The sequence below is a fragment of the Megascapheus bottae genome, chromosome 12, assembly GCF_031878675.1.
Source record: "Megascapheus bottae isolate mThoBot1 chromosome 12, mThoBot2.hap1, whole genome shotgun sequence".
Taxonomy (NCBI): domain Eukaryota; kingdom Metazoa; phylum Chordata; class Mammalia; order Rodentia; family Geomyidae; genus Megascapheus; species Megascapheus bottae.
The window spans coordinates 8,781,815-8,799,672 of NC_143520.1; the positions used below are offsets into that span (position 1 = coordinate 8,781,815).

Here is a 17,858-nt window from a genome sequence, read left to right on the forward strand (position 1 = left end):
GAGGAAAATGACCAGGAAATCTGGTAGGTGGAGGAAGAAATGAGAAGCAAAGAGAAATGTAGATGATTAGCTACCCAAATAGGATCAAGCCTCAGGCAGAGAAGCCAAGAGAAAGGAAAGCATTAGCAAGTGGAGCGTGCGGCGCATCGGAACGCACTGCGGTGCGCACGCCATCGCGGCCCGGCTTTTCAAGAACACCTCTAGGTGTTCCACGACGCCTCGCTGATCCAGGCGAGGGCCAGGGCAGGAGAAAACACCCGGCAGGGGGATGCTGCTAGTGATTAGCAGATACCAGAAGCCGGGGAACGGTCTGCGGTGTCTGTGGGGAGGAATGCTGATGTCCCCCGAGACAGAGTCCAGGACACACTGTGAAAGGGAGAGCCCGGGCCATCGCGCAGGGTGGCGTTTTCAAGTGACCCCGGTTTCCCCGGACGTGGCCGTCTGGTCTGAACTACGGCTGGCTCCAGGGCCGGAGCGGGGAAGACGGCCCCAGCCCCCGGCCACCCCGCCGGGCCGCCGGCTCTCGCGGCGCATCCTCCGCACCCTCCAGTGACGCTCCGGCCTCCGCGGGGCGGGCGGCTCCGCTTCTCTCCGGTCCGCACCCCGTCACATCCCATTCATGAAAGAACAACGAGACCCCGGGATTTCAGCTCAAACACTCCCCGCCTCGCCCCGCCCCAGCCCTCGCCGGCCTCCGACACCCCCGGCCCCCGGCGACTCCGCGCGGGCGGGCGGGCGGGCGGCGCAGGGGGGAGGGCGCGCGCCCCCGAGCCCCGCGCGCCCGTTGCCATGAGAACGCACGGGGTCGCGCCGCCCGAGGGGCCCGGCGGGAGGAGGTGCAGCCGCCGAGCTCGCGGGAGACGCTCTCGCAAGATGGCGTCCGCGGGGCCGCAGGATGCGGAGTGAGCGCGCCCCGCCGGGGGGCTCTGCCGGGCAGCTGCGCTCCCCGCCGTCGCCGTCGCCGCCTGAGCGGCGCCGCCTCTCCTCGCCTCTCCCCCCGCCCCCCCAGGTACGGCCGGCCGCGCGCGCGCCCCCTCCCGCCCTCCGTCCTCCCGCGCGGTGGCCAGGTGGCCGCGACAAGTGCCGGCTGGCCGCGGGCTAGCGGGCTCCCCGCGGACCCGCGCGCCCCACAATAACGCCTGCCCAACTTTTTCTTGCAGCGGACGCCCGCGTCCCGGCCTGCCGCCTCCCCGCGCCACGCCCCTCCGGGGTGCGAACGCTCGCGGGCCGGCGTGGCGATCCCGGGTCGCCCGGGGGAGCGCGAGCCGCGCCCGGCCTCCGGAGCCCCGCTACCATGGCCCTCACCCTGTTCGGTAAGTGCCGCCGGCCCCGCCCCGCGCCCGCCGCGCCGCCGCAGGTGGGCCGCGCCCGGGGGCCAGGCCGCGGGGCCTGCGGGCGGGGAGGGGCGCGGCTCGGGCCCGGGGTCGGGGGGCCCGGGGCGCGGGGCGGCCTCCCTCGCGCCTCTGCCATTGTTTCCTCGCTGGCAGGGCGGAGAGGCGTGAGCTCCCCGGACCAGTCCGGGGCCGGGTGCTTTGTGCGCGCACGCACGGGGATTCTCAAACGCCAACTTGAGAGTGAAGTCGGCCAGTTGTGTCCAGCCCCACCCTGTCCTGGCCGGGGAATAGACGCTGGAAAGTTTTATTTTAAGCAAGATGGCTTAGCATCTCCAGCCGCTGCTTCCTGCTGGATGGCTGGGAGAATTTGTTGGTATATTCCATTGGAAATAACCGGTGAACTGAATATTGGTTAAAATGGAAAATGTGTACTCGACCGAGTGAGAGCACACATAAGCGAGTCGGCTACTGGAAGATAACTCATCCGGAGCACATTTGTGAGTATTCTCTAGGAAAGAAATGGCATTACTGCAGCACCATTGTTCCAGTGGTTAGGACTTCAGGGTCCCCTTTCCTCCTTTCCAGTGACAGTGGGACGGGTTGAAGGACTGAAAAGGTACTTTTCCCTTGACAAAAGCAACTCATTGGCACTAAGGAACTTCACATCAGGAAATCTTAGTGTGTGAAAATGTGTATGTGCTCACTGTTCAGCCGTCCCATGATCAGAGTACAATGATCTTTGCGACTGATAGCTCTAAGGCCAGCCTGAAAAAAGTTACTCAGACTATCATGTTTCCAGTTAAATTTTATTTATGTTATTTTATGAGGCACATTATAGGTGTAAATACTCTGAAGTGAATTAAGTGGCTGAAGTCAGAGTTGCTTCGTTCTTATACCTTCTTTCTTACATCTTCCTTTTTTCCAGTACCTGGTATCTAATTTCCATTATTCCTTGAATGTGGACAAAAAAAGTTGACAATGATGGCTCTACTCATGGTCTAGACTTCTTTTTTTTAAACAGTCTGTTTTATCCCTTTAGTACTATTGTAATTAATCTTAGCAGATTTTCAGAAGTAGATTTCTCCCAAAACAATTATACTAAATTCATTTTCCTCCATAAAGAGATATTCTACACTTTGAAAACTTTCAAATGTAAACTTTAAATGTAGCATTTAGGATATTGACACTTCTGGTGTGTATAGACAGATAAATTGGGGGGAAATAAAAGGATTCCAAAATTGTAAGTCTACCCAGGCAGGGGGAGGAAAAACAGCCCATGGTAATTGGTTTGTAGAAGAAAGTGTAAGAAATATCTCCCACCTGTCAGAATAAAGTGTCATTAGATTCTAGAAAAACAAGAGAAGGGATATCAATATTCAAGAAGTAATGTACCCCCTACTTGACGAATTAAACTAACCCCTCTGGATGTTACCCCAACAATAAAAAATAATTTTAAAAAAGATTCTAAGGTCCATTTGGGGGAAATAAAACTCACTTCCTTTCAATGTGAACATTCTGTGTTCACATTGTGAAGAATCCTTGTGAAGAAAAGCTGGATTTTAAAGCACACAAAAGCAGCAGCTGTTCTGTGGCTCATCTGGATTAAAATGTCTGTTCAAAAATGTAGAAGACCAGGAAGTGGCTCTGTGGCTCAAAGTGGTAGAGTGATAGCCTTGAGTTGAAGAGCTGAGGGACAGTGTACAGGCCCAGAGTTCAAGTCCCACAACCCCCAAACCAATGCAGAAGATCAGAGGAGGGTATTTTTAGGAGAGGCTCATGAAGGCACAATAGCTATGTGCATATGATCATTAATGTATCAAAATGAAGGCCAAGAAATGGAAATGGGGTTTCATTTTTTCTCTTTGTTGCTGTTTTTGTTTATCTTTTGTCTTGTTTGTAATTTTATCTATTTAGGAGAGGGCAAGGGGGTACAGAAAGGGTGGAACAAGGAGTAAATGCAGCAATGATAACTCACTAGACATTATCTTGTAAATGAACTGTAAAACTTGTGGGTGAGGACTGGAAGGAAAACTGGTGGAGAGCCAGGGAAGGGCGACACAGTTCTAAAAGAAAAGTACTCATTACCTGATTTATGCAGCTGTAACCTCTCTGTTCATCACCATATATATATAAATATTATATAATATGCACACGCATGTACATTCCTTTGCCCAAAGACCTGGAGAAGGGTATTTTAAGCCCCCTCCCCATGATTCTTAAGCCCTTGAAAGAGTTGAATATCATTGAAATAAAAGTTTCTACCTGGAGATTTGGTTAAGCTTGCCCAATTCAAAATACCTTTTTGTATATGTTAGTAGAAGTGTCCAAGGGTTAGAAGAAAAAATTGACAGGGTTGAATTCATGGATTTATACATGCAATCACTCAGTTTTATCTCTAGCATGTGTTTACTCTTAATGACCAACTTAGAATTGAGGAGCATTGAGTTATAAAGCTCTGTTAGATGGTGACAAGGTGTAGACAGAAAGCAGATTAGATGAACATGGTTTGTCAGTCATCAAGTCAGAGATCAAAAGTTTGCCCCTAGAATAATTGCCTCTTTATCTTGTGTACCTTACTTGTGTGTATTAGTTTCAGTCTGCAAAAGAGTATAGTTTATTCCTTGCTTTGTGTTTTATACTTCCACTCAAGCATTTTATAAATGTACAGAATCTTGTGGTAGAAAGTGAAAAGTCAAAGTTAACTTAGAGGTGTGTGTGTCTGTCTGTGTGTGTGTGTGTGTGTGTGTGTGTGTGTGTGTGTGTTGGTTCTGGGGCTTGAAGTCATGGTCTAGGCACTGTCTCTGAGCTTCTTTTTGCTCAAGGCTACCAATCTACCACATAAGCCACAGCTCTGCTTGTGGCTTTTTGGTGGTTAATGGCAATTAAGAGTCTCATGGACTTTCTTGCCCTGGCTGGCTTCAAAGCACAATCTTCAGAGCTGTCTCTTGAGTATCTAGGATTGTAGGTGTGAGCCACCAGCACTTTGCCTAATATTTTTAATGCATGTATGTTTTATTCTGTGATTGAAGCACAATCAAACCCTTACAATTTTTTTTTTTTTTTTTTGCCAGTCCTGGACTTCAGCTCAGGGCCTGAGCACTGTCCTTGGACTTTCTCAAGGCTAGAGCTCTACCACTTAAGCTTCAACACCATTTCCAGCTTTTTTCTATATATGTGGTACTGAGGAATCGAACCCAGGTCTTCGTGCATGCAAGGCAAGCACTCTACCACTAGGCCAAACTCCCAGCCCCACCCTTACAATTTTTATGGTCTCATTTGGGTATTGAAAATGTGCATCTTTGAAAATTCAGGGATTTGTAACCATCTTTCTCTACTTTTTTCTTGAAACTATGTCTCAGTATGAACCTTCATATAGTTTTAAAATCCTATCTCAAAAGTTATGCAGATATAACTCAGACCCCACCCATTGTACTCATTTGTTCAGCAGACTTCTGTTTTAACTTGTCTAGTGCTTGAATATTGGTGTTCCATAGTCTTTTCAGAACTATACCAAATGCACCCAATTTGCTCACTACCCAATACATGTAGTTAGTGATACATAACTAAGTGGAAGCTTTGTTGAACCTTCTTGATAAGACAGCACATGTTCTTTAGTAACTACTGGGATAGTAGAGAAGTCTGAGATCATCAGATCATCAACTTTAGATCATTTTAGCTGGTGTACCTGACATGATCTATTTGACCATACCAATAGAGCTCCTCAGCTGAGTTGGGGAAATAAGCATTCTGCCAGGGCATCCGTGAGTAGTAATTTCCATCATTTATAGCTTAATGAGGCAGTGTTTTATAGCTTAGATCAACAGATGAGATGGAATTTCAGTATGATCCCCTCAGTTGGCTGAAACTTGAATAATGCTTGAATAAGGCTTTTACCACCAATACTACCATGAATCACTTTTAATATTTTCCTTTTTTTTTTTTTTTTGCCAGTCCCAGGGCTTGAACTCAGGGCCTGAGCCAGTGCTACCACTTGAGCCACAGCACCATTTCTGACCTTTTCTATATATGTGGTACCACATATATAGAAACCTGGGTCTTCATGCATGATAGGCAAACATTCTATCACTAGGCCAAACTCCCAGCCCCATCACTTTAAAAAAAATGTATTTTATTGTGGGGATAATGTATAGAGGGGTTACAGTTACATTGGTCAGATAGTGGGTGCATTTTCGAACCTTGATACCCCTTCTCATGTTTTCCCTATCTGTGTGTGTGTGTGTGTGTGTGTGTGTGTGTGTGTGTGTGTGTGTGTGTGTGTGTGTGTGTGTGTTTTGTCAGTCTTGGGCCTGGGTACTATTCCTGAGGTCTTCAGCTCAAGGCTACCGCCCTACCCTTTGAATCACAGCCCCACTTCCCATTTTCTAGTGATTAACTGGAGATAAGAATCTCATATTTTTTAGTGCCCAGGCTGGCTTTGTACCAAAATCCTCAGCTCTCAGCCTCCTGAGTAGCTAGGATTACAGGTGTGAACCATCACGACTGGCTTTTAATGTTTGTTCCCCCCCCCCCTTATTCTTTGGACCCTCTGCTATTTTCATTTTATTTTTTTAAGCATTGTCAAGACCCTGACATACTCACATATAGAGATACTTTGGAATAGATACATAGCTGTGGCTTTTTTTTTTTGAGATTTATCTAGAAGTTTTTCTTTTTTCTCATATGATTATCCTGAAATTAAAATTTATTTTCAAGAAGTTGAGTCAGGTGAACATCTTTAGTGTTTGACTAAAAGCTATTTTAAAGGAAAATTTCACTCCACTACATTCTCTACTGATTTTTCTTCTGGTTCCTGGGCCTGATGTCAGGGGCCAGATGCTCAGGTGCTGTCTCTTAGATTTTTTTATTCTATTTTTAATTTTTTTGCTGTACGTTGGACTTGAACGTAGGACCTAGTCACTGTTCCTGAGCTGCTTTTGCTCAAAGCTAGCACTTTACTACTTTGAGGCACAGTGCCACTTATGACTTTTTCTATTTATGTGGTACTGAGGATCAAACCTAGGGCTTTATGCATGCTAGGTAAGCACTCTACCACGAAACCACACTTCCAGCCCCTCCCTTAGCTTTTTAGTTCAAGAATAGTGCTCTACCATTTGAGCTACAGTTCTACTTCTGAACTTTTGAAGTTTATTGGAGATATGAGTCTCTTGGACTTTCCTGTACTGCTCCAACTGACTTTGATCTTTGATTATCATATCTCAGCCTCCTGAGTAGCTAGGATTACAGTCATAAGCCATCATTTCTCAGCCTCTGCTGATTTTTTTTTTTTTTTTTTTTTTTTTGCCAGTCCTGGGCTTGGGCTCAGGGCCTGAGCACTGTCCTTTGGTTTTCTCAAGGCTAGAGCTCTACCACTTGAGCCAAGCACCACTTCCGGCTTGTGTGTGTGTGTGTGTGTGTGTGTGTGTGTGTGTGTGTGTGTGTGTTGCTGAGGAATCTAATCCCAGTCTTTGTGCGTGCTAGGCAAGCACTCTATCACTAGGCCAAATTTTTGTTTTTCATTTATTTTGAAGAATGTGAGGTGGCCTAGTGAAAGCACAACCAAGTTTTCTCTTTTTACTTGTCCTCAAACCACTATGTTTATTTAAATGCTTGCCTTTATGTCTTGCCAGTGTCAAGCATGTAATATTTAAGCCTTAACATTTGACTTGTGTGGAGATCTGGCACCATGTAGAGAATTTAAAGAATTATAACTTCAAATTCTAATTATCACTATCTGTATATCATGAACAAAGAAATACTAGTAGCACTGTGTGTGTGTGTGTGTGTGTGTGTGTGTGTGTGATTGTGTGTGATTGTGCCAGTAATGGGGCTTGAACACAGGGTCCTGAGGGCTTGCTTGGCTTTTTCAAAAGCTCAAAATTGGCTCTTACTACTTGAGCCACAGCGACTTCCTGCTTTTTTTTGCTGATTAATTGCAGGTAATTGTGCCTTAGGCTGGCTTCAAACCTTGATCCGCAGGTCTCATCTTCCTGTAATGGCTAGCATTACAGGCATTAATCATTGAACCTGGTTTTCCATTTCTAAGTTATTTTTTCTTTGAAAATGATTTTCAAAATTTTGATATTTTATTGGTTAATACAGTCTTATTCTTTCTAAAAATAATACAGGAGAGCGCCAGGAGTTTGGCCTAGTGCTTGCCTAGCATGCACCAAGACCTGGATTCGATTCTTTGGTAGCACATACACAGAAAAAGCTGGAAGTGGTGCTGCAGCTCAAGTTGCAGAGCTCTAGCCTTGAGATAGCCCATGGACAGTGGTAAGGCCCTGAGTTCAAGCCCCAGGACTGGCCAAGAAAAAAAAATAGGAGACTAAGAAAACAGTATAGTATGACCATATTTTACATTAAGAATCATATTGATTAAAATTCACTTGACAGTTAAAAGTTTAATTCTTAATTTGACTATTTTTATAAAAATGAATACTTTGTGCATAGTACACGTAATAATAGAATTTATTTATTCCTTTAATTTCGTGTGTGTGTGTGTGTGTGTGTGTGTGTGTGTGTTCCTGAGGTTTGACACATGGCCTGTACTTGCCTCTATAACTTTGAATATTTTGAAAGGGTAAATTTTATAGTATATGAAGTATCTTTCAGTTAAATTGTAATTGGTAAAAAGCCACCTGAGCTAATGCAACAACAGCAAAAGCAGTTTAAATAATCTACTTTTCTTAAGCTGTTAAAAAAAGAACAGACCCATTTTAGTTGAATGGCTTTATATCTCAGGACTTTTAGAGCTTTTCATGTTTCTGAAAATTGAAATGTAAAGTGCTCCTGCGTATTTTGAATGGGTTTAAATTGAGAAAAGTGAGCACTTTTTGGAAAGAATTACTGGTGACAGTTGAGTAATTTGTGGAAGGAGGAAGATGAGTCAGCTCAGGCCTGTTGCCAGCTACTAAGTGGAGTAGCATAGGGCCACCTCATTGTTTTTCATCCAGCTGCACTGAAAATTGTTCCTTTTTCTTTCCACTCTGACTGTTTTACCTTTCCATTTCACTGGGCTACATATTTTTCATTATCGGAGGGAGGACATAAAATGAAGGTAGCCCAGGAAATATCTCTACTGAGATTTTTAAACTGCTAACCTTCCTGCTTTTCCCAAATCTGCCACTGGCACATATTTTCAGGCCACACAGAATATTCTGTTTTGTGGCTTAGATGGATTTTTATTGTTATGGTCTAGCGCCTTATTGGCTGTGAAATTATATCAATAGAGATGACTTTGGGATTCGCAGTAGCATTACTAGAACCAGCAACAGGTGAGTGCTATAGCTGTCCATTGAGGAGTATGTTGGACTGAAATATTTGCCTCTGAAGACCTTTCATGATACATGAGGTTTTTTTTTTGTCAGTCTTGGGCCTTGAACTCAGGGCCTGAGCACTATCCATGGGCTTTCTAATATACATACATACATACATACATACACACACACACACACACACACACACACACACACACACACACACACATATATATATATATAATGTCAGGAAACTCCATGCAGTTCAGGAGAAGAGGGTTTATTGTGTGAGGAAAGAGCAGACTCCTGCCACCCAAGATGGATTCCGGAGGAGAAAGAGCTTAGGGCGGGAAGTGAGTGATTATATAGGGGGAGGGGTATAGACACAGCGGAAGTGGATGTGATCTCAGAGGATGGGGAAACACCTCAGTGGGGACCTCCCACTGCCCCCAGGCATGCCAGTTGCCACGGTAACAGGTGCTGGGCGGGGATTTCCAAGGTGTGGTGGGAGAGAGCCAAGGGAAGAAGTCATTTCTTCCAGTTGGAGCTAACATATAATATATGCTATTTTTTGTTATTTTTGTGTTTTTTTTATTGTCGGGATAATGTATACGGGGGTTAGTTACATTCATTGAGTTGTAGGTGTATTACTTCTTGAATATTGCTACCCCTTCTCATGTTTTTGTCCCTGTTTTTCTTCCCCCACCCCCTCCCAGTCATCTTGTTTTCCCCCCTTCCCTTCCCTATTTCAAATAAACAAATAAATGTATAACAATATACCAGGTAATTTGTGGTTGTTTTTATGTTGGTCCTGGGGCTTGAACCATCTTGGATTAACATGCCCTGTGTTTGCAGTTATTAATATCCTTTGACCTCTATCTGGAGTGTCTAAAGAAGTTGTTATAGGACATAAAAACAGTGAAAGTCCAATCAAAATTTCACCATAAACTTAGTTCACTTGAAATAGGTGATACTGAAGTAACCTATCTCACAGTATGTATGTATGTATGTATGTATGTATTTCTGCGATAGTTCCCAAAAGAATAAAATACTTAGGAATTAACTTAACCAAAGATGTAAAGGAATTATTTAATGAAAACTGTAAAAGCCTAATGAAAGAAATTAAAGAGGACACCAGGAAATGGAAAGACATCCCATGCTCATGGGTAGGGAGAACCAATATAGTGAAAATGGCCATACTGTCAAAATTGATATTCAAATTCAGTGCAGTCCCCATCAAAATCCCAAAGACTTTCTTTACTGAAATAGAAGATATAATTCAAAGGTTCATATGGAACAAGAAAAGACCTAGAATAGCCAAAACAGTTCTAGGCAAAAAGAGCAATGCAGGTGGTATTACAATCCCAGACTTCAAACTCTACTATAGAGCCAGCATGGTACTGGCACAAAAATAGACTAGAAGATCAATGGAACAGAACAGAAAATCCAGAAATAGAATCACATACCTATAGTCAACTTGTATTTGACAAAGGAGCCAAAGATATACAGTGGGACATACATAGCCTATTCAATTATTGGTGCTGGCAAAACTGGGCAGCCACATGCAGAAAACTAAAAATTAACTCTAGCCTTTTGCCATCCATAAGCATTAACTCAGAATGGATCAAAGACCTCAATGTCAGACCGGGAACCGTAATATTGCTACCCAATAGAGTTGGAGAGACACTGGAGCTCATAGGCATAGGCAAAAATTTCCTAAACAGAATATCAGGGTCACAACAGATTGGAGAGAGACTCAATAAATGGGACTACCTAAAAATAAAAAGTTTCTGCACAGTTAAAAGCTAAAGTAGAAAGACAGCCAACCAACTGGGAAGAGATATTTACCAATAATACATCAGACAAATGCTTAATATCCAGTATCTACAGGGAACTCAAGAAACTAATCCCCCCACCCAAAACCCAACAAACCAATCACTAAATGGGCAAGGGAACTAAAGAGAGACTTATCAAAAGAAGAGGTTAAAAATGACAGAAAAGCATATGAGAAAATGCTCATCATCCATGATCATAAAGGAAATGCAAATAAAAACAACCCTAAGATACCACCTTACCCCAACAAGAATGGCCAAGATTTTGAACTCAGATAATGACAGATGCTGGTGGGGTTGTGGAGAAAAAGGAACCCTACTGCACTGCTGGTGGGATTGTAAGCTAGTTCAGCCACTCTGAAAAGCAGTGTGGAGGTTTCTTAAAGAACTGAAAATTGACCTTCCCTATGATCCCGCCATACCACTCCTGAGCATCTACACTGAACATCATAACCCAGGATATGATAAGGACACCTGCTCAGCTATGTTCATCTGCACTATTCACAATAACCAGGCGATGGAAACAATCCAGATGCCCTACTGCATATGAATGGATACAGAAAATGTAGTATATACATACAATGGAATTCTACATAGCCAACAGACAAGATAAAATCATGGCATTTGCAGGGAAGTGGATTAACCTAGAGAAAATCATGTTGAGTGAGACAATTCAAGACCAAAGGAACAAAGGCACATGGTATCCTTAATATGTGGCTATTAGATCCAAACAGTACAAGAGCGAGGACTCAATAATTGCCTACCCAATGCTATGGACATGGTACTGGAAATATAAACATAGCTACATAGACATAAAAATCTATGACTCTATAGACATGTTTTATTACGTAGATTAATATGTATCTATGACATCCAAACCCTCAGCCTAATTTTAATTATATTCTAAAATTTAAGTGCCAGTGATTGTATGTAGAGATTCCCTTCTTGAATACTTGTTTGTTAAACATATCATTTGAAATATGATATAAAATCAGTGTTAATAAATTCTTTAATAAAAAAATGTGAAAAAAAGAATAACTGGGCCACAAAAACAATGAGAGACATTCTGAGATATAAACTGCTAATGCAGTTAAGATATTATCAAGTGGATGAGACATTTTACAATGATTTCTATTTTAAATGTCATCCCAAACTGCAAAAGTACCATGGTTAAAGGCTACTTTACTCCTTTGACAAATTTTGAGTACTACTGTTTGTAAAGTGCTGTGTTAACTTTCAGCAGAGTGGACTGTAGAAGTGAAAAAAGTCATGAACCTTAGAAAAATCATATCCTAGGAAAGATATGTAAGTTATCTAAATGATACATAAGTTATATAAGCCAGGCACTGCTAGCTCTTGTCTGTACTCTTAGCTGCCAGAAGGCTGAGATCCGATGATTGTGGTTTGAAGCTAGCCCAGCAGGAAAATCCATGATACTCTTAATTACCAATTAATCACCAAAAAGCCACTACTTTGAGCTGTGGTAGAGCACTAACCTTGAGCAAAAAAGCTCACAACAGTGCTCAGTGTTCAGGTTCTGAGTTAAAAACCCAGGACTAGTACAAAATGGGGGAGGTGGGGGAGACAGGTGACAGGAGATGGAGAAAGGGCAGGGCCACAGAGATGGAAAGAAAGTAATAGTAAGTGTGAAGCCTTCCAAATAGCATCTATAAGTTAGTAACTGATGGGTATGGCAGGCAAGGGAAGAAGGATAGAAGGATGAACCATACTAAGGCTTGGGACAGGACCACAGTTTCCAAGTGTCCATAGGAAATCCAGTTAAGAGGTTTGTAGACTAAGAAAGTCTAGGGATAGAGATAGGGAGGATAGCCATTCACTGACATTGCCAGGAGAGCAAAGGTACACAGAGGATGGAGGAAAAGAATGGCAGAAAACAGTGTCTTGAGAGACAAGAGAAAAAATTTCCAACTTGGCGAGGTGGCTCACGCCTATAATCCTAGCTACTCAGGATGCTGAGATCTGAGGATCATAGCTCAAAGCCAGCCCAGGCACAGAAGTCCCTGAGACTCAGCTCCAATTAGCCGCTAGAAAATCGGAAGTGGTTCAAGTGGTAGAGCTTAGGGACAATGCCCAGACCCAGAGTTCAAACCCCATGACTGACCAAAATAAAAAAATAAAAACAATTTCAAGAAGCTACCAAATAGTACAGAAAGAAAAAAGGAGAACTGAGAAGGCACTGGTTATGACTACTTTTAACAGTGTTCTAGCTGAATAAGGCAAAATATAAAGTGAAATTAGAGAAATATGCTCTCCTTGACCAAACTTCAGACAAGTTCCTTAATGTCTCAAGTAGGCTTCATCCTTGGGCCTGGTCTCTTTTTTGTTTGTTGGTCTGTTTGCCAGTCCTGGGGCTTGACTAAAGGATACAGGGCCTGGGCACTGTCCTTGAACTTTCTCAAGCCTAGTGCCCAACTACTTTCAGCTTTTTCTGTGTATATGGTACCAAGGACTTGAACCCAGGGTTTTGTGCATGTTAGGTAATCATTCTACCACTAGGCCACACTGTCAGCCCCCCTGATCTGTCTTGTAACACAATCTTAGCAAGAAACCTGCTAAATTCCTTCACTGGTAATAACAGGTCATATATACGTATATGTATATGTGTGGTTCATTTTTTTTCAGTCCTGGGGCTTGAACTCAGGGCACAGTCCCTGAGTTTCTTTTGCTCACAATAGCACCCTGCCATGTTCCCAGTCCATAACTAATCCTTTTTTTGTGTCAGTCTTGGGGCTTGGACTCTGGACCTGGGCAATGTCCTTTAGCTCTTTGGCCCAAGACTTACTGCCTTACCTCTGGGTCTGCATGGACCATTGCATCTGGTCCTGATCATTCTTGATATCTGATTATTCTGCTGTGCTCACCACAGGAATTCTATGAGGTCATGTTATCAGAAGTGGTACCATGGCTCAAGTGGTATAGTCTTCAGCACAAAAGCAATGATAGCACCTAGACCCTGAGTTCAAGCCCAACAGGTAGCACAAAGAGAGAGAGAGGGAGGGAGTAGAGGAGATACAATTGTAATGTTTTTTTAGGTGCTGGTGGCTCACATCTATAATCCTAAATACTCAGGAGGCTGAGCTCTGAGGATTACACTTTGAAGCTAGGCCAAGCAGAAAAGTCCTCTTGAGATTTTTAATCCCAATTTACAACTCAAAAACAGGAAGTGGAGATGTGGATCAAAGTTGTAGAACATTAACCTTGAACAAAATAGCTCAAGGATAAAGCCCAGGCCCTGAGTGCAAGCTCTGCAACCACACACACACACTTCCTTGGTGCATGCCCATGCACACATAGACACACTACTCTTGATGTACTCTTAATAACTTTCCATCTACGTCTCCCAAGCTTGCTCAATGATAATGCAATCAGAGTCTAGCTCAATCTCTATTACATTAGTACTGATACTTATCATAGTCATTTTAAATAACTATTCCAATTTTAACAAGTGTCAGATTTTTTGTCTTTTTCACTAGGGAAGAATGACCTCAGCATATGTAATAATGAGAAAACACTGCTCTGTGGCACTAAAGTTGAGAAGAGGAGAGGAGCTAGAGGGATGAAAGTGGTAGAGATGGGAGTATATTGACTGTTCTTTCAAAAATCATTGATTATGGGAGGTGCTAATAATTCATAATGGTGCTTACAAGGATAACAAAGCTAAAGGACGGTTTTATCACATAGAATGGCAAAACATGGCTATAACCAGGGTTAGAGAAAGGAACTAATGAAACAAGGCAGAAAAAGGAATTCCCACTCTCATTGTTTTCCATCTTCTTGTACTGTATTTTTTTCTAAGTCACTTCAGATTCTTCCTAGAAGACAAGCATTAATAACAAAAATAAAAGTCTTCTTTAACACGTATAAAGATATATTTAAATGATTGCATATATGTGGAGCAGGTCACAGCAGGGAAATGGAAACCTATGCTGTAGAAAAGGAGGCCTAACTCGTGGCCCAGCACTCACTTCCTGGTCTTGGGACCGCACCTGACTCAGATGGCACCTGGCTGAGATATGGCGCCTGGCACCAGTGGGAAAGTGTTGCTGTGGATTGTGATGTAAAGTAAGGCCACCTCTGGGGATAGGCCCCTGAACCCTTCCACCCCCATGGACAGCAGATGATTCCCCTTCTTTACCTGTAGAGAGAGTAAACACGTGGACCTCCCCCGCCCTGCCCACCTTTGTTCCAATAGGCTCCTGCACCCTATATTAGCTGAATGTACTTCCTCAATAAACGAGCTCCTGCCTTGACTGGTCTCCCTGACGCATCTGATTGTCCTCTGGCCAGGGGGGGCTGGATGTGGGCCATCAGTCGGCGCTCTCCTTTCTCACAACCTGGTCAGGGCATGTTCTCTCTATCCCCTCTTCAGGTCGGGAGGGACTGAGGACTAAAAACCCCGACACATATATGTTCCTCTAATAACCATGTGAAAACTAACAGGAATATTCATGCAGCACACATATTTGCTATTACAAAAGATAATGCTCTTTTTGTTTTCAGATCTCTAAAAGGTTAAACTAGCCATTTTCATACTGAATTCCTATTCAGTTTGATTATGTTCCCTACAGTGAGGGTAAAACATGAACAAACTAAGTTAATTTATGTGCAATTTCTTTGTGCTACTAAAATGAAAATGAACAATAGCTTAATGAAGTGGAATTTGTTATCTAATTATACCAAATAATTTACAAACATCTGCTGGTTGTTAGTAATATTATAGTTAAACCTCAAAGAATATGTTCCCAGAGAGACTTCCTTTTATTCAAGCCTGTGTGCTCACAGTTGAAGAATCCCCTACAGAGGATGAAGCCAAGGAATGACAGAACGGCACAATTGGTAAATATTTTAACGTAACAAAAAGCTGGGTGATGCTGGGTGGCTCACACTTATAATTCTAGCTATTTAGGAGGCTAAAATCTGAGGATAGAAGTTCAAAGCCAAGCCAGGCATGAAAGTCCATGAGATTCTTAACTCCAGTTAACCACCACAAAAACTGGAAGTGGCCCTGTGGCTCAAGTGGTAGAGCACTAGTCTTGAGCTGAAGAGCTCAGGGACAGCGCCCAGGACTCAGGAAAGTCCACAAGTTTCTTATCTCCAATGAACTTGGAAAATGGAGCTGTGACTCAAATGGTAGAGTGCTAACCTTGAGCATAAAAAGCTCACGGACATAAAAAGCTCTCGAAGCAAAGCTTCCTTATGGAAGGTAGGGATTTTCTGAAGGGGAAGCTCTTCGTATTCCAGTGTCCCTTTCAGACCTTGGTGAGTTTGCTACTAGTCCTCTACTTAAAAACTAGGCAATATATAGAAATTTACTTATTTCTTTTTTTTCCTGATGATTAATTGAGATAAGAGTCGTACAAACCTTTCTGCCTGGATTGGCTTAATTTTTTTTTCTTTCTGCCAATCCTGGAGCTTGAATTCAGGGCCTGGACATTGTTGCTGCACTTATGATGCTTTTTTTTTCCTCTGCCAGTCGTGGGACTTGAACTCAGGGTCTGGGCAATGTTCCTGAGCTTCTTTTGCTCAAGGCTAGCACTCTATCACTTGAGCCACTTCTGGCCATACCTGCAGCCACTATTTGTCTCTGGTCATTTTTGAGATAGGATCTTACTTCTTGCTTTGTGCTCAAATGTGTGCCTAAGCCACAGTTCTGCTTTAGGCTTCCTATTGTTTCTTGGATCATAGCCACAAGCCACCTCATCCAGCTCATTTTCACATATTTTTCTGCCTCACCTGGGGCAGGAAAAGCTGTGATCTTTCCAATTCTAGCTTCCTACTTAACTTTAAATGACAGACATCTGCCACTGTGCCAAGTTATGGTTGAGAATGAGTCTTGGAAATCTTTCTTGGTGGCCTCAAACTGTGATCCTCTGATCTCTCCTACCCAGCTACTAGGAATACTGGTACTGTGCTTGATTTTTTTTTTTTTTAAAGACAAGATCTTGTTGATCTAGCCTGAGCTAGACTCAAACTCTTGATCCTCTTGCCTCAGCATCCAGAATGCTGGGATTAAAGATGTGCACTTCCAAGCTCCGCTTGATAATTGCTTTTAACACTGCTAAATAGAAGTCACTAAGCAGTTCACTATAAAGCTCACACTAGCAATTGTTTTTCAGAATGTGCTGGAATATGTGATCATCTAAGGAAAATAACTCACTGGTTTATTGGATATTTCCCATGTTGCTTATAATATTACATTTAATTGGTAAAAATGTATGAGTAAATTGACTGCCAGTTCTGAAAACATAAATTGTTTTGGTGATACAGTCTTTCAAGTATTAGAATTGCATCTGCTAGTTTTCTCAGATTTGAATGTCATAAAGATGTTCATTGTTGATATGTACAGAATAGGTAAAAATGATATCCACTTAAAGACAATCAGTATTTCTTTTTTTTCCTTATAATGTTTAAAAGTTAACAAGAGACTTCAAAGGTATTCTTGAATGGAAAGTAATTCTCTGAGCTTATCTGTTCTTTTAGATGTTAAAGGTTAAATTTACTTCAAAAGGACAAGAAAAAGTACCAAGATGTATTATAAAAGGAAAGGAATAGGGGCTGGGAGTTTGGCCTAGTGGTAGAGTGCTTGCCTAGCAAGCACCAAGACCTGGGTTTGAGAACTTGGTACCACATACAAAGAAAGACCTGGAAGTGGTACTGTGGCTTAAGTGGTAGAGCTCTAGCCTTGAGAAAACCCAAGGATAGTGCTCAGGCCCTGAGTTCATGCCCTAGGACTGGCAAAAAAAAAGAAAGGAAGAAACAGATGTTGCTATATATTATTAGAGTGATTGGCAGAACACTCAGGCCTGTTTTCCTGAATTTTTCAGAGAATAATGGTTCTCTGGAGAACCACAAGCCTTCCTTTTGCTGCCCTATAGCTGCTATTCCTAGGTCTGTCCAGACCGAGGAGCTCTTGTTTTTTTTCAGTGACTCTCCTTATCCCCCCCCCCAACCCCATGTCTGTGTGTACATGTCCTCCCTCCACCCCCTACATGAGCCAGCATCTGGAGACATTGGGGTGGAGGGGAGCAGTGATTACACATTCAGTTTTTAGGACCTGTTCCTTTGGGGTGAAGCCTCATTCAGCTCATCATGCCTTCTGACTTCAATCAAATCAAAACTTTTCTTTCTACCTTACTTTAATTTATCTTAGGGAAAGTCAGGCATTTGAAATTTTATAACTATTTCTCTGAAATAATTTTTTTTGCCAGGCCTTGGCCTTGAACTCAGAGCCTGGGCACTGTTCTTGGGCTTTATCAAGGCTAGAGCTCTACCACCTGAGCCACAGCATTATTTCTGATTTTCTTTTTCTATGTGGTACCAAGGAATTGAACATGGATCTTTGTGTATGCCAGGCAAGCACTCTATCACGAGGCTAAACTCCTGGCCCATCTCTAAAATAACTTTTAGAAGTTGAA

General features: G+C 42.8%; 1 protein-coding gene across 2 annotated transcripts in view; it reads left to right on the plus strand.

Annotated features, from left to right (window-relative positions):
- The first annotated feature begins 1,257 nt into the window (after positions 1 to 1,257).
- The window catches only part of Chn1 (chimerin 1), a 137,810-nt gene continuing 121,209 nt past the window's right edge, over positions 1,258 to 17,858 (plus strand). Inside the window, exon 1 of one of the 2 annotated variants that reach the window (XM_090342602.1) lies at positions 1,258 to 1,313. In XM_090342602.1, coding sequence (XP_090198728.1) covers positions 1,295 to 1,313 — 19 coding nt within the window. In that variant the 5' untranslated portion in view covers positions 1,258 to 1,294. Of the gene's footprint in view, positions 1,314 to 1,684; positions 1,832 to 17,858 lie in introns of those variants that run through there. The other variant, XM_090342603.1, reaches the window with a different exon arrangement.